The 21283-nt window shown below is 41.7% G+C and overlaps 1 protein-coding gene across 1 annotated transcript in view; it reads left to right on the forward strand.

Annotated features, from left to right (window-relative positions):
- The window catches only part of eipr1 (EARP complex and GARP complex interacting protein 1), a 120975-nt gene that overhangs the window by 3166 nt on the left and 96526 nt on the right, over positions 1–21283 (forward strand). Inside the window, exons 3-4 of the mRNA XM_041811910.1 lie at positions 6032–6164; positions 9801–9957. Coding sequence (XP_041667844.1) covers positions 6032–6164; positions 9801–9957 — 290 coding nt within the window. The remainder of the gene's footprint in view (positions 1–6031; positions 6165–9800; positions 9958–21283) is intronic.

A 21283-nucleotide genomic window follows, 5' to 3' on the forward strand; every position in this document is an offset into this window, starting at 1 on the left:
AGTGAAAAGTGACTGAAATGTGCAAAAAATCAGCAAAAAGGTAGGAAAATGGGCTAAATGCATCAAAGAGTGGCAAAATAGGAAATAGGTGGTATTTAATTGCAAAAGGCAGTTTAAATGGGCGACAAGCGGCAAAAAAGGCAGCAAAAGGGGTAAAAAAATTGCAAAAGCAAGATAAAAGTGCCAAAAGAAGTTGCAAAAATGGGAATAGTATTTCAAATGAAGACATGAAAGAGCCACAAATAATCATAAAAGAGCCTCCAGAGCCTCACGTTGAGTATCACTGATTTAGGGCTAGCTAGGTTTGGATCAGTTTCTCCCTTCATCATCTTCTAATTTGTATTTTCTGGGATTTGTTTTGTCTAATTTTAACATTTGTTTGATGATCTGAAACATTTAAGTGAGACAAATATGCCAAAAAAAGAGAAAGAAATCTGGAAGTGGGCAACTACTTTTCACGGCACTGTTTGGAGAAAGCTGCGTTACTGTGGCACAGAGAAATCTTCAGGATTTTCTTGGTATGAATGAATGTTTAATAATTGTGTACTTAGAAAAGCAGCAAGATTTTCTGCCATGCTATTAGAATGTAAAAATAGACTCTAGTGTGACCTTTGTTTTCTGATGTAAAGTCAAAGAGCATTGAGGGCTTTCATTCCAACAGGGATCATCATTCATCTTTGAGTTCATGGTTTTTGAGATGACCCTGCGTTTCAATCTCAGATTCGGTCATCCAGTCCATTTTATTCATGAAGCTCATTGTCTTTTCCACTCTGCATAACTTCGCCAGCCTACATCCGTTCCTCTACGTCAGAACTTGCCGTGTGAAAAATGTTTTTTCAATTGGCATTTCAGCCCTGATAGCTGGTGCTGTATCCATAAGTCTGCTGGCCTCTCCACCTCCCATTAAGCATAATGCAGGGTGGAAATGTCTCTTTTAACTCGCAGAGCACCTCTCAAATCCCTCAGAGACCAATAGCTAGAATGACAAATCGGAGGGCGCGTCGGCATGGCATTTAAGGCTGCTAACGAGATAAAGCGCCCGAGCTTGGCACCTCTCACCCGCTCACTACTCCTCCGCCCCGCTTACTGTCATCCGTGCGGCTAAAGAGCTTTAGTGGAGAGGCCCCTGAAGTGGGGGCCACGAGCCAGCTCGGCTTTATCCCTCTCTCACCCCTTCTTCCCAATCTCCCTCTCCTCCTCCTTGCTTCAGTTCCTCCCTCCATCGGCACATAATTAAATGTGCTGGGCCGGCTGCCCATGTGGCTGAGGGCTATGAGTCACTCCCCAGGCCTGAAGAACCAGGGATAAATCACCTGGGGGAGGAAGGCTGGAACTTCTCTCCCCTCACACCTGGGTTCATTCAGGGGGACCCTATTACTAGGCCCTCCAATTACCCTGTCCCGCCAGCATGAATTTATTTGTACCGCTCCCACACCACCATAAAATTATAACTTTGCCTAATAATTTTTTTCTTGCTGCAGTCCAACTCAAGGTTAATAGCTGCCTAGCTGACTTTGAGGAGACTGAAGGATGCTGCTGCTCCGATGGCCCTCCTCCTTTCCTCCTCTTGTTTAGCCCGTAAAAGTAGTGCAGCGAACGGGAGTACAAGTGCCTCGCAGGAGTTATTGTCCAGTGCAACCCCATTAATGGGCCCCCAAGGTGTTGTAAGTGTCTCTCTTATGGGGGAAACCGCCATTAATTGTCTGATCAAACCTTGAGACCCTCACTGTTTTACTGTATTGAGGGCCCTGAACTGCATTCAATCGTGGGCCCTCAGAATGGATTTCCATCTTATAAAAAGAGCTCGGTAAGAGTGAGCCCCATTAACATCTTATGGATAAAGTTTAGCTTGTTTGTGGAACTTATGAGCCACAGAGTTAGACAGAAGATCATATTTTCAAGTGCAGCCAAGGCCGTGACGTGAAGGATTTCCCGCCTCTTTTAAGGCTGGCTGCATGCTAGAGCAGGGGTTCTCAACCTTTTCAGCACGTTACCCCAAAAATAAAGATGCCAGAAACCGGGGACCCCCACTGTACCTGAAGATGGTTGAACACAGCCATGCACAATCAAGAATAGTCCTGTGCAGACTAGCCCACCCATAGGGGGGATAAAAGGGGGAGCTTTCTGGGGCCCAGCCAGACTGGGGGACCAAGTAGGTCAGCAAAATCATGGTCCATTGTATAGTTAAGCTGTGGTATCCATTTCTTCTATTTAACCTGAATAATAACCACTCTCATCAATAAACCAAGCCTTCTTAAAAAGTAAATCTCTTTTGTCAAAACCAGAATTAAATGGGTTAAAAATGGCTAAAATAGGTTGATAATGGGAAAAAATGGTGGCAAAGGTGGTGAAATTGAATTTTAAAAGTAACAGATATGGGCTAGAAGTGGCAAAAAATAAGCAAAAATTTGCAACAATGGGTTTAAGTGGCAAGAACCTCATAGATAGTGGTAAAATGGGAGTAAAAAGTAGCTGAAACGGCTTTGAACTGGCAAAAATGGTTTGAAATTTTGGTGAAATGAAAAATGAAAATTGATATAAATAGTCACAAATGGGTTAACTGAGACAGAAAAATAGGCAGAAATGGGTTGAACTGGCAAAAATGAGCATATCCAATAGTGAAATGTGGTTTAAATGGGCAAAATTGGGCATAATATATGGAAAAAAGTGGTTAATAGAGGCAATAATGGGTCAACAAAGGCAATGTTAGATGTGAAGTGGTAAGAATTTGTTTATACATGGCAAAAACAGGCAGAAAAAAAAAGTAGTGGAAAGGGTTAAAAATGGATAAAAATGGGTTTTAAGTGGCAAAAATGGGGTGAAAAAGTGATAAAAAGGTTAAAATTTGGCAAATTTGTGCTGAGTGGCAACAGTGTAATTTTAAAAACATTCTGAGTATTTTTTAGGGCATCTGGAGACCCCCTCTCAGTGTATTGCGACCCTCATGGGGGTCCCGACCCCAACGTTGAGAACCACTGCACTAGAGAATTTTCAAGTTTTAATGAATTTTAAAATGTGGGAGACCACAGACTAAAGGACTGTTTCAACATATTCTTCACATTATAATTCACCCATCACTCTAATCTTTGCAGTGTTCCTTGGATTTCTTTTTAAAAGTTGTGCTTTCATTCGTCTCATTGATGACCAGCCAGTAGAACTCCATGTTTCTCAGAAAACAACGAGATATTATGAGACTGTTCATAATAAAGAGCAAGGGGACTCCAGATTTACAAGTTTTAGATTGTTATCATTGTGAAAAGTGTCTTTACTGTCAAGCAGCCGCCTACCACTAGTAGCCGCTGTAGCTCCAGTTAATGACTACTGCCTTGCTCCCACAAGGTTCTGTAATCTGATGAAAAATAGCATCTTGTAGTAGCAGCAGGGTTTATCAGTGTTTTGATCCAGAAAACTGGAATAAAGATGCCCTATAGAGGCTATGTGTGTGATGCCACAGTGACCTTGAGCCTCTGCAGTTCGAGCTGCTGAGTGGCAGAAAGCACAATCTGGTCATATGGGAGTACAGCTGAAAAGTGCGGTCGTTCTAATAGTTATATCTTAATGATGTTCACTGTGGTCAGTACAAATCCTCAGTGGATGGAATATGTGTATAACAAATGTTTGGAGCCGTAGCTGTACGTTAATAAGACCACAAGATGAAGCTAGGCTATTACAGTAGCGTTCAGTTAGTGATGAATATATGCTAAGACCCAGTTCGTTCTCCTTCTTACCCGAAAGGAAAATTAGACCTCAAATTTCAGCAGATCAATCATGGGGTAAAATAGAGGTGACAAGGCATCTAATGACAATGGATTATGTACATCTGTGTACTATATAGTTCTGTGATGTGTGATTAACACTGCTGGTTGTACAGGGCAAGACAACAGAAATTCTCAAGTCCATAGATATTATGTTACATACCATATTCCGCGTCATGTTTGCTACCACCTTGTGAGACGGTCGTGTTACAGTTGCTACAAGTGCCCACTGGACTGTTTTCACTCTTAAAACTCTTTTCACATTTTAAACACAGGAATGCCAATGTTGCTATCGCTACTGGTGCGTCTATGGCCTGTCGTAAATTGTGCTCTGTCTACAACAGCTAATGTAAATGATTGGCTGGGCTGATCTGAATAAATTGCAGATCTCCGATCAATTAGAAATTCTTATATCAGCTCCGATCCAATACATACGATGGGGATCGGGACAGCCCTGGTAGAAATGCAATGAAATTTTGTTTAGCAGTCTCCTCCATAGCAGCAAACACAGTCGTCCAAGCGGTGGTTAGAAATCCGCACTCCGTCGTCCGTTCCAAGCGAGGGGGCAGGTGGCAGGTTTGTGTGTGTGATGCTGAACAGTCAGTGTCCAGGGTGCGAGGGGTCCATCAGGATTCTGGAGACGACTCTGGTAGATGTCTTTAAGGGGAGGGAGGGGAGAGAGCCAACGACCCCCTCTAGTCTTACCGAAGTCGAGTGTTTGGTTCGCTTTGTGTCTGCGGCCTGCTAACTCCACGGCTAGGTCCAGAAAGTTTTCATGCAGCCAGGTCTCTTGTTATTATCAAGACACAGTCATTCAAGTGGTGGTTAGAAATCCACAGCCTTATGTTGTCCATCTTGTTGGTTAGGGAGCGGGTATTTGTGAGAAAGATATTTGGTACAGCAGGTTTGTGTGGGGCTGCTCTTAGCCTAACCTGCAGCCCAGCTCGTTTGCCTCGCCATCTCTGCCATCTCTGCCATCTCTGCCTCTTCCCAACCTGGCCGCAAGTGTCGTGCTGCCTCCGTCCTTTCAGTCTCCGAGCGCCCCATTCTCCAGATGATCTCCATCAGGAAAGATGCAAACTCAGTGGGACACTTGCTTTGCAGTAGTCCAAGTGCTTGAAGTTCAGTGCTTCCAGTTTTCACAGTCAGTGATGGTTTGAGGTGCCATGTTGTTGGTGGATGTTGGTCCACTGGGCTTTATCAAGTCCATAGTCAACGCTGTCAGCTGTCTACCAGGAGATTGGAGAGCCCTTCATGCTTCCATCTGCTGAGAAGCTTTAGATACTGATTTCCTTTTCCAGCAGTACTTGACACCTTCCCACAGCGAAGCCAAAACTTCCAGAAACTGGTTTGCTGACTATGGTGTTACTGTGTTTCATTGGCCAGCAAACTGGCCTGACCTGAACCTCATGGAGAATATCTGGGGAAATGTCAAGAGGAAGATGAGAAACACCAAATTCAACAGTACAGATGAAAAGAAGGCTATCAGAGCAACCTGGGCTTCATAACAACACAGCAATGCCACAGACTGATTGGCTCCCTACTTTGTCACATAGATGCAGTCATTTATACAAAAGGAGCCCCAACCAATTCCTGGGTGGAGAAAAATTTATATTTTTATGAAACTGCTAGAAAGAAAAGCTTTCTATGATTGTGCTGCCCCTCTCATTTGTGCCATACTTAGTTAATTAACAATTTGCAGAGTGCATTTAGACATGTGAAATTACAGTACACTTAGCTATGGTTTAATAATCTGCTGCCAAAGGTTTGCAAAACAAAAAGATGTCATTTTAAAAAACTGCACAATTAAATCCCTTCAACAAAAAAGCTCTCTTGGATAATGCACCTCATCCACAGCCACATTTAGCCAAGCCATTTGTCTTTAAAAAAAAGATGGAATGAGCTTTTATCGATTTCCTTTTTGTTTTGCTTTTTCCTTTGACTCCTTCAACATGTCAAATGAGAACTCCCATGAATCCAACATTTCTTCTAAAAGTGTCTTAATCGTCGCTTTAAAGGCTAAATCAAGATGAAACGTCCTCAGCTGTATGAAGTTGACAGCGAATAAAAGAACCAAAGAGATGCCTGCCTTGAAATTACGTTTACTGTCATATTAGAAAGAGGAACCTTCTTCTTCTTTTTCTAAAGGGAATCAGAGGAGTGGAGGAGCTTTGAACTGCGGCTGGTGTGTGTGGGGAGGGAGGTGCACGCAGTGTTTTAACTCCAGCTTCATCCTCAACACATCTCCTCTCTCTGTGTCTCTGCTTTGCTTCCAGATCCACATCATTGACTTTGATGATGAGAATAACATCATTAATAAGAATGTCCTTCTGCACCAAGCTGGGGAGATATGGCACATTGGCGCCAGTCCTGCAGATAAGGCTGTGCTCACCACCTGCTATAACAAAAGTGAGTCCTACTGTTTCCGTCTGTCTCCAACTCCATCAACAGTCTCTCTTTAGGCTGCATGACTCTCTTCTTGCTTTATTTTTTTATCCATTTGTTTCTGTTTTTATGTCTTTCTTTGTGGTTTGCATTTACTTTATTTTCCAACTTCTTTTCTTTCAGCTTTATTCTCCGTCTGGGGGCCTAATGCAGTTGGGTTAGAGCCAATATAAGGAGTTTTTAAATGTTAGGAAACAGACTTAGATTGATACTGATGCCTCTAAGTCTCCTACAAAAAACAAATAAGACTATTGGCAGGAAGTTTGACTAGTTCTGAGATGCTTAATACCTGTTATGCTGCCATCAGGGTGGTGTCAAAGAAGAGGATTAGTGAAGAGGTGAGATGTATCACTCAGGCCGGCCATACACCACATGATCTGCATGATATCTGCACTGGCAGACGACGAGAAATGTCAGGTTAAGTCCTTAATGAAATAAAACCAATGAGAGAGAGCAGAGCGGGTAGTACCACCAGCTGGATTTTACATGCTTTTATGCTTCACAAACATACGTATTTAGATTTTTCACTTCAGTGCAGAACAGCCAGCTGAGGATTTTGATCATCCTTCAGTTTGTTCGGCCTTCAAGTTTCTATGAGATCTTTTGTGTTGGGATTCTCACTGTGAGAGCTTTACTTCAGACAGCAGGTGTGTGGTCTCAGGGTCTGACCGAGTCGTCTAGTACATGCATTCAGAGGTGAAAGATGAAAATGATTTAAGGCTGTCCTTTCATCTGTGGTCTTAAGATTGGACGAAGGTTTGGCTCTCTCTCCCCAGCTAATAGAGTACAGTAAAGGAAGTACCCTTGGCTTAAGACAAATCCCTGAGTAAAAGCACAACAAAGAAGAGGTTCTTGAGAAAATCTTGTAGCTTCAGCGTTAAATTTAACTTGGTTACGAACACAGAGAAAGCAACTTAATGGGAAATCCTTCAAAGTGTAAATGCTGTCACATTTACTAAGGAGCACTGGACGTCAGTGAGCCATTTCGTACATACACTTCTGCATATTTCCCTACAAGAAATTAGAGATTTAACTGACTAAATGTTTTATACATAATTACACCATGTTCAAAATTATTATGCATATTGGGTTTTAGTGTCATAAACATTTAATTTTTTGTTTTTCAGGTGAACTCATGATAGTATTGTGTCTTAGGGCTCTTTGGATCACTGAAATCAATCTCAGACACCTGTGATCATTAGTTTGGCAGGTGAGCCCAATTAAAGGAAAACTACTTAAGAAGGATTTCAGCAATATAGGAAAGAAAAAGGATCTCTCTGCTGCTGAAAAGCCTCAAATAGTGCAATGCCTTGGACAAGGTATGAAAACATTAGACATTTCAGGAAAACTTAATCGTGATCATCATACTGTGAAGAAATTTGTGGCCGATTCAGAGCACAGACAGGTTCGTGCAGATAAAGACATAATGAGGAAGGTTTCTGCCAGACAAATTCATGGGATTAAGCGAGCAGCTGCTAAAATGCCATTACAAAGCAGCAAACAGATATTTGAAGCTGCTAATGCCTCTGGAGTCCCACCAACCTCAAGGTGTAGGATCCTCCAGAGGCTTGCAGTCGTGCATAAACCTACTATTCAGCCACCCCTAACTAATGCTTACAAGCAGGAATGGTTGCAGTGGGCCCAGAAATACATGAAGACTCATTTTCAAACAGTCTTGTTGACTGATGAGTGCCGTGCAACCCTGGATGGTTCAGATGGAGGAGTAGTGAATGGTTGGTGGATGGCCACCATGTCCCAACAAGGCTGCAACATCAGCAAGGAGGTGGCAGAGTCATGTTTTGGGCTGGAATCATGGGGTTAGAGCTGGTAGGCCCCTTTAGGGTCCCTGAAGGTGTGAAAATGACCTCGGCAAAGTATATAGAGTTTCTGACTGACTGCTTTCTTCCATGGTACAAAAAGACCCGTGCCTTCCGTAGCAAAATTATCTTCATCCATGACAATGCACCGTCTCATGCTGCAAAGAATCCCTCTGTTTCATTGGCTGCTATGGGCATAAAAGGAGAGAAACTCATGGTGTGGCCCCATCCTCCCCTGACCTCAACCCTATTGAGAACCTTTGGAGCATCCTCAAGCTAAAGATCTATGTGGGTGGGAGGCAGCTCTGGGAGGCTATTCTGATGTCTTGCAAAGACATTCAAGCAGAAACTCACCAAAAACTCACAAGTTCAATGGATGCAAAAATTGTGAAGGTGATATAAAAGAAGGGCTCCTATGTCAACATGGAACTTGGCCTGTTAAGATGTTTTTGACCTCCTAATGCTGCAAATTCAACAAATGACCATTTTCAGTTCTTTACAACCTACAAAATGCTCTGAAACACTGTTGTGGATAATAATTTGGAACATGGTGTAAATGCATTTTTTTTTTACTATGAATGTAAGTAGAAAACATATTTATCTTGACCTGCCTTTGGATTGAAAAGTAGTTGAAATTGGCTTAAATTCTGTGTTTGGCTTATTAAATTAAGCATTATTATTTCAACTTGCATGATGAAACTATATATATTTGCAAAATTACAAGTAATTATAATTATAAAATCAAGAGTATCCCTAATTTGTTACAAACTGACCCTCTGGCAGTGAGAATAAAATTGATGTGTCCCTGTCAGTAGCTAAAGTTGCCCATCTCTGCTTTAAATGAAGTGATTAATTGTGATTAAAACATTGATCGTTTGACAGTCCTTGTTAAACAAACTAAATCTTTACTTGTTGATGCTTAGAAAGTGTTTTTTTAAGGGTAAGGGTTTAGTAATGTGAGATGTTGGTGATTGTTGTAGGCAGTGTTATGGTGTTTGTGTTACATTGGAGCAGACAGCCATGTGAGACGGGGCATGCTGAGGTGGACGCAGAGAGCACTGTAGGCCTTCAGGGTTACACACAACCCTCACCCACCCTCTCCCTCCCTCCCTCCCCCCCTCCCCCCCTCTGTCTCTCGCTCTCTGTCAGCTGAGCTCTACATGCTTCAGTTCACAGGATGACAGCCACTCTGGACTGGGCTGAAGCTCAGACAGCCCACCACGCACTGATGCGCACAACACACACTGACACACAAAAATATATACATACACAAGCATAATCAACACATGTACACAGTCTTATGGCGTTTCCATACCGCCTCCCACTGGTACTTCCAATATGTGAGCAAGAAAAGCCTTTTGTTCAAGATGATTGCTTGCCCACTTACTCCAAGTGCAAGGTTGTCTAAAACCACTCAAGAGCCTGTGGACTCGCACCGCGTTGCTTTTTAATTTGACAAATAGGCCGAACGCCAGCGTTTCATAGCCCGGCGCCTGCCCACACACTGTCAATACTACACCAAAAGGAAATTAGGCTCTCTCTCTCTCTTTCTCTCTCTCTCTCTCTCTCTGATTGGTTATGCCCTCCAGCCTCAAACTTTTAGTCCAATTACTGTATCAATTCTACATTTACTCCACTGCTTCCAATTAGCAGCACTGGCTCTGGTGTGGATGTGCCAAAATAACTCTTATGTGATGTGGATTTGGAGGAAAGTGTATCCATGTCTCTGCGTTTGCACACGTGCTTCATGTGTGTGCTTGTGTGTTGTTTTTCCTCCCTCCAGCCAGTGACAGTAGGGTGGTTTCTTGTGCAGCGGTGTGGCGGATGCCCTCTGATTGGGAAACAGGAAGTCATGAGTCACCTGACGACTCCGCCCACAACCCCCAGACCCTGGAGCTGCTCTGTCACCTAGACGACAACGCACACAGCAACGCCGCCTGGTAAGGGTTGCTGGGGAACAGTGTCGATATGCTTTTTATTAACACTAGTGTCCAATTATGGTTTTTCTCCTGTGTAAAATAGCAAGGGGTATGGTGAATGAATGGACCACACAGGGCCTGGTTGGTATACAATGTGAGCCCTTAGGCACCGCTACCCATTAGGGGTCAACGATTTGCAAAAATAATCTAATTGCGATTTAGTATGCGATTATTCTTAGGTTCCTCACCCTATGTATTTTTCAACAAACTCAAGCAACGAATCATTTCATATTACAGTCTACGTTTTGCCAGGAAACTCATCATACATTTAACCATTTTATTGCAAAATGGATTTACTACAGTTTTACTTGGCGGAGCTTGCTCTTCTCTAAAGATGCTCCCTGGGTTAGTCAAGCAGCTGCTTTGACTTTCCAGGAAGCACATGGCTAGAAACCCCCATATAGATGCACACATTTTTGACAATGTGTATTGAAAACAATGAAATTTTTCAGAAGCAATTAATCCATAGCATTTTTCTGAATATGAGGGTGCAACAAGATTTATGCTATAAAGGAGGTGGCTGGGGTGGAGGAGGTGAAGCTGGCTGTCAGCTGATTGCAACTTGGGGTGTGACTTTTGTGAACTAAGACTAAGCTTCATCAATTTAGGATAAAATTAACTAATTATTTTTGCTCATATTGCAAATTTGATGTAATTTGCTTTATTGAAGGGCATTATCATTTTTATGTTCCTCAATGATTAAGGAAAACATACATAAAACACCAAAAGGAGGATTTTTGTAAACCATTATAAAAAATTTTGAGACTTTAAAGTTTGCATAATGTGCATAAAATATCTACCGCTGCAAAAATATAATTTATTAAACTAGTATTTTGATACATTTCAAGTTAAAGAATCATTGCAACTTTTGCAATTTGTAAATTGCAGCAGGCCATATTGTGATTTAATCTAATTGAGATGAATTGCCCAGCCTTTCTACCTATACGTGCCTACATCTCAGATATAAGTGTGATCTAAAGGCTTGAACAGATAAACAGGCTAGTGTCAGGTGTTTTATAGAACCAGGCCAACCTGGTGCAGCTTTTCCATTAAACTTAGCAGCTTGGCTCTGCTTGGTTTGACTCGGCACAGCAGGAGATTTGCTTTTCCTCAGCAACCAAGCTTTCCGTTTGACATGCCATTTTTGAGGCGGTGGCGCTAAATAGTTTTGTTCAAGAGTTAGCCGATGTTTAAAGTTAAATATTTTCTTCTTTATTATTATCTGACAGGTATTTCAGAGATTAGTGCAAAGTTTGCTCCAGACAGCCATTCTGGGTACAGCTCAGCAAAGCCTGGCACGGCCGAGCTGATGATGAAGAAGGAAATTAGCACACCTTGGTTTGGAATTGTCAAAAGTCATGGTGGAAAAGCCCCAAAGAAGCTTTAGGAATGCAGAAGGCTTTAAGAAAGGCTAGGGAAACTTAGGGAGGGTGATGGCAACTGATATGAGATTGAGCTGAAGTTCCTGGCCAGAGAATGACCAGAACAATTAGCAGCATTCCTGTAAACAATGGCGGCTAGTAAAGAGATTAGCGTGGATAAAGAGGCAGTTTGATCAGAACTATCAGGAGGTGGGAAATGGGACGCACTCGCAGACCTGGGTATCTTAAGATTATCCAATGAAGATAAACGCGAATGACTGATTGGGAAAAGGGGAAAGCACAAAACAAAATGGCAAATGCCAAAACCAGAAAACTTCCAATCTTAAAAAACTGACAAAAATGGCAAACTAAACCACTGCTGCCATACAGTTGACTGGAAAATTAAACTCTAGGGGAGGCTGAGAAAACAATTCTTTAAAAAAATGCAACAGCCAACAGACCGGTGTTATGAGTGAAACAAAAAGGCTGGGTAATGGCTTCCAGCACAAACAAACTACCGTCCTAGAGTGACTGGTAACTTTGACCAAATAAGATTCTCAAAATGTGTAAACACACTTTACATGCACAGAACACTCAGGAAAATCCCCAGAAAACCTGGAGAGATGCTCTCCTTATCTCTGGAGTTGAGATAATGAGTCAGCACAAAGCTTTATAACACTAGAGTATATGTAAGCTTGCCACACCTGGTCCCAATCAGGAGCAATCAGCCACACACACACCAGGCACTGCACTGATTGCTTCACTCCCAGTGAGTGCCCAGTGTGATCTCCCTCTCATTTCTTGGTGGAAAAGATGCTTTTGCTCTTCTCCTGACTGGCTACAGCAAGAGTTTGGTTAACCAACTGGCTCAACTGATAGTGAAGAACCATGCACTGATGGCTGTTTACCTCTGGTGGTAGCACATGCCTACTACGTCTATTGCTCTCATGGCCCATTATGAACATGCCAGACAGAGCACCGGTCCAATCATCTTCCAAGATGTTTTTAAAGTTTCCCTGTACACCATCAATGGGGTGCCGCCCAGATGGATGTGAAATATATATTCCATGCTGTGTATAAATGTAGTAGCCTCACTAGTGTGTCAGGTAACATGAATGAATGAAATGCTTTGAAGTGATTCTAAAGTACTAAAATGCCAGCAGGCCTTGTGCAATTGTGCAGTAGTATATAATAGGGCTGAATAATATAGGGAGAAAAAAATTCCTCTGGGATATATTGTTTATTGTCATTGTTTTATTCAAAATGAAATTATACCTGATAAATGCTTTTGAATAGAAATGCAGCATTTATGAAAAATAGGGCTGATAATGGTGTTAAACATGACAGTTTAGCCGATGACAATGTGTTTCATCACTTCTTTTGGTGTAACTTTCCTAGAATGTCAGGGTTTTTTTCTCTTGGCCCGGAGACCACTGGAGATTAATAAATGCTCCACATCATTCTGCCAATGCCTGATATTTGTGAACAAGAGTAGGCTAAAACCTAGTAAATGGCTGACTGCAACTATCTGTTGAAATGCCTGACTGCATTGTGTGTTTTGCTAGAGTGATGTAAGGACAGAGTAGAGAAGTAGCTCCACCTACTCCCCCAAACAAGGTATCCACAGTGTGATAGACAGTGACATGTCAGATAGACGGTTCCATATCTCAAGTAACCTGAGACGCCAGATGGATTGGAAAACCTCCCATAGACAGTGGTTGGGAAAGGGCAGAGGCTTTGAAAAAACACTCGGGGGGAGATTGGATGAATGTTCTGTCCATCACATCTTTATGGGCCAATCAGAGCAACAAAACACGTGACGCAGCCGCTACCGAGGAGTAAACTCCATAGAGAACACATGAACAGTGGTGACTGTAGACATGTCAGTACATGAATTTTGTTGCCCAAGCACGGCACGAATGCACTTACACTGGTCAAACGTTCTGGACTTTAGGCTCAAGAGTGCCCAGGCATGGTACAGATGGCCTTGTGTGAGTGTGTCCTAAAAGATCGCAAAAAGCAACGCATCATGCCATGATGTAAAGAAATGTAAGAACAGGAAAGAAACAAAGTCATTGACATATGCCAGTTTGGAAAGGGTTACAAAGCCATTTCTAAGGCTTTGGGACTCCACCAAACCACGGTGAGAGCCATTATCCACAAATGGAGAAAACTTGGAACAGTGGTGAGCCTTATCAGGAGTGGCCAGTCTTTACATCAAAAATGCACTGATGGATTATCCAGGAGGTCCCAGGAGAACCCGAACAACATCTAAAGGTCTGTAGGCCTCACATGCCCTGGTTAAGGTTCATGATTAAACTATTTCTAAAGACTGGGCAAAAATGGCCTCCATAGGAGAGTTCCAAGGCTAAAACCACTGCTGACCAAAAAAAGACACAAAGTCTTGTCTCACTTTTGCCAAAAATCATCTTGATGATATCCTCAAGACTTTTGGGAAAGTAGTCATGAAATGGCAAGACATAAGTTGAACCTTTTGAAAGGTGTGCATCCTGTTAAATCTGGCATAAAACTAGTAAAGAATTTTTAAAAAAGAACATCATGCCAACAGTCAAACGTGGTGGTAGTGTGATGGTCTGGGGCTGCTTTGCTGCTTCTGGACCCTAACCCACTTACCATAATTGATGTAACCATGAATGCTAAGGTCTACCACAAAATCCTTCAGGAGAACACCTAGCCATCAGTTCCTGACCCCAAGCTCAAATGCACTGGGGTTATGCTGCAGGACAATGATCTGAAACACACAGGCAAGTCCACCTCTGAATGGCTTTCAAAAAAGCTAAATGAAGGTTTTGGAGTGGCCTAATCAAAGCCTAAACTTAAATCTGATTGAGATCCCATTGCATGACCTTAAACAGGCGGTTCATGCTTGAAAACTCTCCAATGTAGCTGAATTAAAACAATTCTACAAACAAGAGTGGGCCAAATTTCCTCCACAGCCAGGCTGGCAGTTGTTGCTGCCAAGGGTGTCACAACCGGTCATTAGGGTTGGGGGCAAATACTTTTTCACATAGGGACAGCTCGGTTTAGATGGCTTTTCCCTTAATAAATGAAATCATCATCATTTAAAACCTGCATTTTGTTTCCACTCAGGTTATCTTTGTCTAATCTAATCTAATCTATCTTTGTCTAATATTAACATTTTTTAATGATCTGAACGCTAACAAATAAGAAATCAGGAAGAAGGGAAATGCTTTTTACAATGTATGATGTTTAGACTGTGTGTTGTACCTTTGTTTCATTCAGGAGTTGTCTCTAAGCCTTGGCAGAGGCTTGTGTGTTTCATATTCCCACCTAAAACACAGAAACAAACAACTTGGAGACAGTTTTATCATGAGATCAGAAATCCCTTAACTAAATGGGAGCCATTTAGAAACAGTAAGCACTGAAAACACACGAGAGGACAGATGGACGTGTTGTCCTACTGAAAATGAAACTACCCACACTCTCCACACCATTACGAGCTGGAATCAAGCTCTACTCTGCTCTCTTATCTCCCACTCTCTCCAAGTATCTCTCTTCCATATGGGTGTTTTTATTTTCTCCCGGCTCAGACTATTGACTGGTTCACATCTCAGATTGTAGTCTCGGCCCGTTCCCCTTTGTCTTACAGTCGTAGCTCCTGTGCACAAAGCCTCGCCATAATTCACTGCTGATGAGAATGAAAATCAATGGTCATTCCGCTTTTTAGCCCGCTGTTCATCGGCTGGCACATGATTGCAATCATTTTTAGAGGCGCCAATCAGTTAGCGTGATGCATACTGTAGCAGGTGTCTGCAAGGGAGAGATAAAGAAGGAGAGGAGGAGTAAGGAAGAGTGAGAGAGAGGGAAACTCGCAAAGAAGAACGCAAGAGAAGAGAGATTTAATTCGTGCACTTTGGTGTGTGTTTGTGTGTGTCAGAGGGCAGGTCAAGCAAGGCTGCTGGGAAAAGATTGATGGCTCTGGGCTGCACCATCTTAACACCCTTAGAGCTGTAACCCTCACAAGGGCACCAAACTGTGTGTGTTTGTGTGTGTTTGGGAGTGTAAACCCAGCGCTGTGAAGCCTGTAGCCTATGGTGTGCACTATTGGCTCCTCTAGATGGATGGCTTTGGTCTGCTGCCCACCTCCTCCATCTCTCAGTGACACAGACTCACCATGTACACACTAGGGCTGGGAAATAAACCAAGTTTTTAAGATATATTGATATAAATTTTAAAAAGTTAAAGGATTATACCATATCATTTTCATTGACAGTTTATTTTACCTTACTATAGTGCTGTACATGCCTTATAACCTGATTTGGCCAAGGTTATTGATATTTTTCATGCTTTGATATTTTTCTAATACCACATGCTTTAAACTAGTAATGTATAGTAAAATTAAATGTAAAACATCAAAATGTCATTGCATTTGGCGAAGTACTCTTATAAATGTTCTGTAAACCACAGGTATTAAAAACCATGTAGGGGAGCAGGTGGCCTAGTGGTTAGGTGTTCCCCATGTACGCGGGCAGCCCGGGTTCGAATCCGGCCTGAGGCCCTTTACCACATGTCTCTCCCCCACTCTTGACCCTATTTCCGACTCTATCCACTGTCCTCCTCTATCAAATAAATGCCCAAAAATAAATCTTGAAAATACCATGGCTATGTATTAATCCCCTGGGAGGGGGATGTGCACGGTTAAATCTGTTTATCAAATTGTCTGGCATGAGATTTACGAGTAAACTATACCAATTACCTGTAATTTTTTAAGTAACACAGACTTTAAATCCTGGTTAAATGCTCTTTTAAACTGTAATGAACCTTCCACCACTACAGCCCACTGTAGCTTCAGTTAGAGGCCGCTGCTACCCTTTAAGAGCTTTCCCCCAGTTCTTAACCGGACATAGATATGAGAAGCTTAGCAGTTAGTGTGGAGTAAGAACAGCCTTTGTTTAACTATAGGAAATAATGAGATACGTAGGGCTGACGAGGGTTGAATTCAATATTAATCTGCAAAAAAAAGGCTGGTGGAGCTAGCTGCTAATGTTAGCCACACTATACAAAGTAGGGCTGAACGCTTTGCAAAAAAATTCTAATGACGATTTTTTTTTACCCAATATTGCAATTGCGATTTAATATGTGATCATTCTTAGGTTCCTCATCTTATGTATTTTTCAACAAACTCAAGTAATAAATCATTCAGATTATAGCCTACATTCACTCAGGAACACTCAGCATACATTTAATCATTTTATTGCAAAATGGATCTACTACAGTTTTACTTGTCTGAGAAGGCTCTGCTCTAAAGATGCTCCCTGGGTTAGTCAAGCAGCTGCTTTGACTATGCAGGGAGCACATGGCTGGAAATCCCCATACAGATACATATATTTATGACAATGTGTTTTGAAAACAATGGAACTATTCATAAACAATTAATTAATAGTAGCATTTTTATGAATATGAGGGTGCAACAAGCTTTATGCTATAAAGGAGGCGGCTGGGGTGGAGGAGGTGAAGCTGGCTGTCAGCAGATTGCAACTTGGGGTATGACTTTTGTAAACTTACACCAAGCTTCATCAATTTCAGACAGAATGAACTAATTATTCTTGCTCGTATAGCAAATTTGATGTCATTTGCTTTATGAAGGGCATTATCATTTTTATGTCCCTCATTTTGATTAAGTAAAATATATATAAAACACAAAAAGGAGGATTTTTGTGAACATTGTAAAAAAATTTGACACTTGATTGTTTGCATAATGTGCATAAAATCTCTGCTCCTGCAACAATTATATTTATTTAACTGGTATTTTGACACATTTCAAGTTGAAGAAATATTGCAACTTTTGCAAATTTGTAAATTGCAGCAGGCCATATTATGATTAAATATTATTTGTGATTAACTGCCCAGCCCTAATACAGAGTATATCAGGCTCACATCATACCCGCTGACACAACATCCCTGTGATGAATTTGACAGTTTTCTAAGTATTTTAGACTAGTCGGTTAAACGCATGTCAGATGGTGGACTAGACTTCTGGGAACATCCCTACCCTGAGATATGGTGTGACTGTATAAACACCCATTCCCAGTGTTAGCACAACTAACTTCTTCTCCTCTTCTGCAGGCTAATGTCCACTTTTCTGAGCTGAATATTGTCCCTCAGTGCTGCAGTTTTATGTGTGTATAAGCTGGCACAGCTTCCAGACAACTTTATCCTCATTTTCTACACTAAATAGTGTTTAACCGCACTGTTCCTGTGAGAAACTATTGGTGTTGTAGCAGTCGGTGGTTGATTATATTGGATTGAAGAGCAATGTGGCAGCAAGACAGGACCCACTGAGAACGACTACAGTGGTTATTAGTAATGGACAGCTTTATTCAAGTTTAGAAAGAGTATTTGACCAGGATTTTATTCCTGAACTGATAGAAAATGTTAATAATTAGTTTAACCGACTTGTAATGCCATGTTTTCCTTTGACTTCCTCTTTCGGGCATCTTGCTTCCTGATTGGCTATTGCTCCATTCCATGTCACAGTTCTGCTCGTCTCAGCTAATCACTTGCATCCCTACTAAAAAATATGAAATCTATGAGGTTTGGTCCATGTCGCCCAGCCCTAGCACACATAAACCCGCTCTCAGATAACACTGGCAGCTTGAGTCTGTGTGAATGTTTGTGTGTGAGCAGACTAGGGCGATTGGATATTCTTATGAGGCTTTCGTCTGTTTAACGTGCGTTTGTGGGTGTTTGTTCACCTGTGTGTGTGTTTGGATCCACTCTAGCGTGTCTGCCCATTTGTGTGAGTGGGTGCGAGTGTGTTATCCGGTGGCTGGTGTCCCTCCACTCCCACTAACAATAACACTTTCTCCTTTCTCCAAATCCCCTCATTGTTTGGGTGGGCAAACATTTGAGCCTCTGCCCTGTTGTGAAGCGTGCTCTGAATGGAAATGTCAGCAGAATACAACCCAAAAAAACGAAACATGGCTAAGCAAAGATAGGGAGAATCTGTTTTTGATGCTCATGTGTGTTTGGTTGATTAGATCGATTCCTGTGAAACCATTTGATCCAATCAGAGCTTGAAGTGGGGTGGTAAAGTTTAAACTCATACTTCTCTAGCTATGCACATGGGACTATATATAAAGTTTATTTATTTATTTATTTTTGGTTTGTAAATTAGTGTGTCTTAATTCTCAGAGCAATAATATTTATAAACTGCAAACTAGCCCAGCAGACAAACATCAGGTAGAAAATAACTTGTGCTGTAAAGTGAATGATCAGGGGTGCTGTTACCCCGAGGTAGCTAAAGTTGCTGACTGATGTCCAGTGGTCTCTGGTCAGTGTAATAAATGTAGCTCGGGCCAGCTGCTCCACTTTACTTGCCTTTTTAGCTCTCGTACAGTTCACGGTAGGGCTGCAACAAATGATTATTTTTTTATGTTGACTAATCTGGTGATTATTTTTACGATTGGTTGACTAATCGTGGCTATTTGGCATACTATTTTGGATCCCCGTTTTACCTTGCCTTCTTATGCATGCACACCTGTGAAAACTTAATGGTTTAGCAAATTGACATGACATGTCAAGTTTCTACATCGCCAAGGTTTGTTTTTCCTCTAATATAAAAGTATTGAACTGATTACTAAAGTAAATTGCACACTAAATAGCGTTACTGAAAAAAACGTTACCCTATCAAATATCAAAGATGGTTTTCCGACTGATTAACGTACGGCACCAACATTATAAGTAGGCTACTGGAATTAGTCCTCGTGCCTGAAGCACAAAGGGCTCAGTAACTAAATGCAAAAGATCTAAAAGATATTCACGCAACTTGCAAACTTGCCCACTCGCGGTATTTGAAGACGCGGCAGCTACAGTGTGTTTACGTTTTCGGGTGTCCGTCCCTTGCCGTAGTGCTGCCATGGTTCGAGAGTTTGACTTAACACAGTTTGCAGTTGACTTGTTTTGCCAATTTGTTTTCTGTAAAATGTTCCCAAACTTTAGAAGCTCTGGGTTGGCTTTTAGGTGTGTTCTCCATGCTTTTGGCCATGCTTAACTTCTTCTTCTCAGTTTCTGTAAATAATGTAAACAGTGGGAGCGATACTGCTCCCACCACTTCCTTCAGTGAACTACAAGTACAGATGAGTCCTTAACGGCTGGTACTAGATTTTACCAATATAAAAAACAATAATACGACGCGTTGACACTTGAATTTTATAGTCGACACAAACGATTATGTCAACGAATCGTTGCAGCCCTAGTTCACGGATTCTTGTGACAGTAGTTCTTGTAGGTGCTCTGTGGTACAGGTCATCTTAGGTGGCCTGGATGATGTCTTAAAGCCACTTGTCGTAAATGCTGTCGATGGTCTGCAGTCTCTGGAGACCCATTAGCGATCGCATTATTTAGCTAAGATGTTGTCGTTTTGGGGACAAATCCAGGTCTGCTGGACTGCAGCAGTGTAGCTTGACATTATGACTTGACCCCATGTTGTTGTTAGTGTCTTTGCTAACATTAGCAGCATTAGCTATCATGGCTTGATCCCATGTTGATGTTAGCGTCTTTGCGAACATTAGCAGCATTAGCTATCATGGCTTGATCCCGTGTTGTTGTTAGCGTCTTTGCGAACATTAGCAGCATTAGCTATCATGGCTTGATCCCATGTTGTTGTTAGCATATTTGCTAACATTAGCAGCATTAGCTATCATGGCTTGATCCCGTGTTGTTGTTAGCGTCTTTGCTATCATTAGCAACCACAGCTATCATGGCTTGATCCTGTGTTGTTGTTAGCGTCTTTGCGAACATTAGTAGCATTAGCTATCATGGCTTGATCCCATGTTGTTGTTAGCATATTTGCTAACATTAGCAGCATTAGCTATCATGGCTTGATCCTGTGTTGTTGTTAGCATCACGCGTTTTGCCCGGAGGTAGTGCTTCAGACTCGTTGTGCTTAGGTGTAAATAGGGGTGCACGATAACTATCGGGCTGATAGTTATCGGGCCGATATCAGGAAATTATTAAGTCATTCTTATCGGTCCGATATCATTATGACGAGCCCCGATAACATATATATTTTTGTCAGCATGGCAGTGCTGGCGTTTGTTTTCTTTCTCACCAGACTACACATCCTGAAACAGCAGGTGGCACCGCAGTACACGACCTGCTATTAAAGCACCAGAGAAGAAGAGAAAGTAGCTGCCCCTATGCTAAAATGCTAACAACACAGTGGCATTATTCAGTATTTACAGGGGGGTTAACACGACCGTGTGTGTAGAATTTGCCCTGCAAAGGTCGCAAAGAGTAGAAAGAAGTCCTCGACGGATCTTTTAAGTCACTTAAGAGTCATCATCCTAACAACGTTAAAACGAAGCGGCAGCAGCCACTAGCCTCAGCCGCGGGCATTAGCAGGCATTGAAAACTGCAGAAAGCTTTCCAGAGCCAAAAGGCGCAACGTTATAACAAAATCAGTCTGACAGTCTCCTGATCCATCGCTACTTTCATAGACGTATACCTGCCTGCTCTGATTGACGTGGTTTCATTCAGTCTGATCGATGTTATAAATAGAAGTTAGCCACAGACCACGGTGGACTTTATATTCTTAACCTATCTCTGATATGACTTATGTCAGTGCATATTTTTAATCTTTATGTCAAACATCAGCTTGCTTTAATTCTGGCTTAAGCAAAAAAAAAAAAGAAAAAAAAAGAACAGACCCCTAAATATCTCCATTTGTTAATCATAACAGCCTGTTATCATTTGGTTTTATGGGGGAAAACCGTCTGTCAGTTGTTTGTGTATGTTGTACTTGGTACACAAATGTTTAACTAAAAAAAAATAACTATAACAGTTATAAAGTCAGAATAGTTCTTTGTTTTTTGAAAAACACGAGTGATATTAGTTAAAATGAGTTATAAATATCTTTGCTCACTACATATTAACCCCTTCTT

Source organism: Cheilinus undulatus, linkage group 18 (assembly GCF_018320785.1).
Source record: "Cheilinus undulatus linkage group 18, ASM1832078v1, whole genome shotgun sequence".
Lineage (NCBI taxonomy): Eukaryota > Metazoa > Chordata > Actinopteri > Labriformes > Labridae > Cheilinus > Cheilinus undulatus.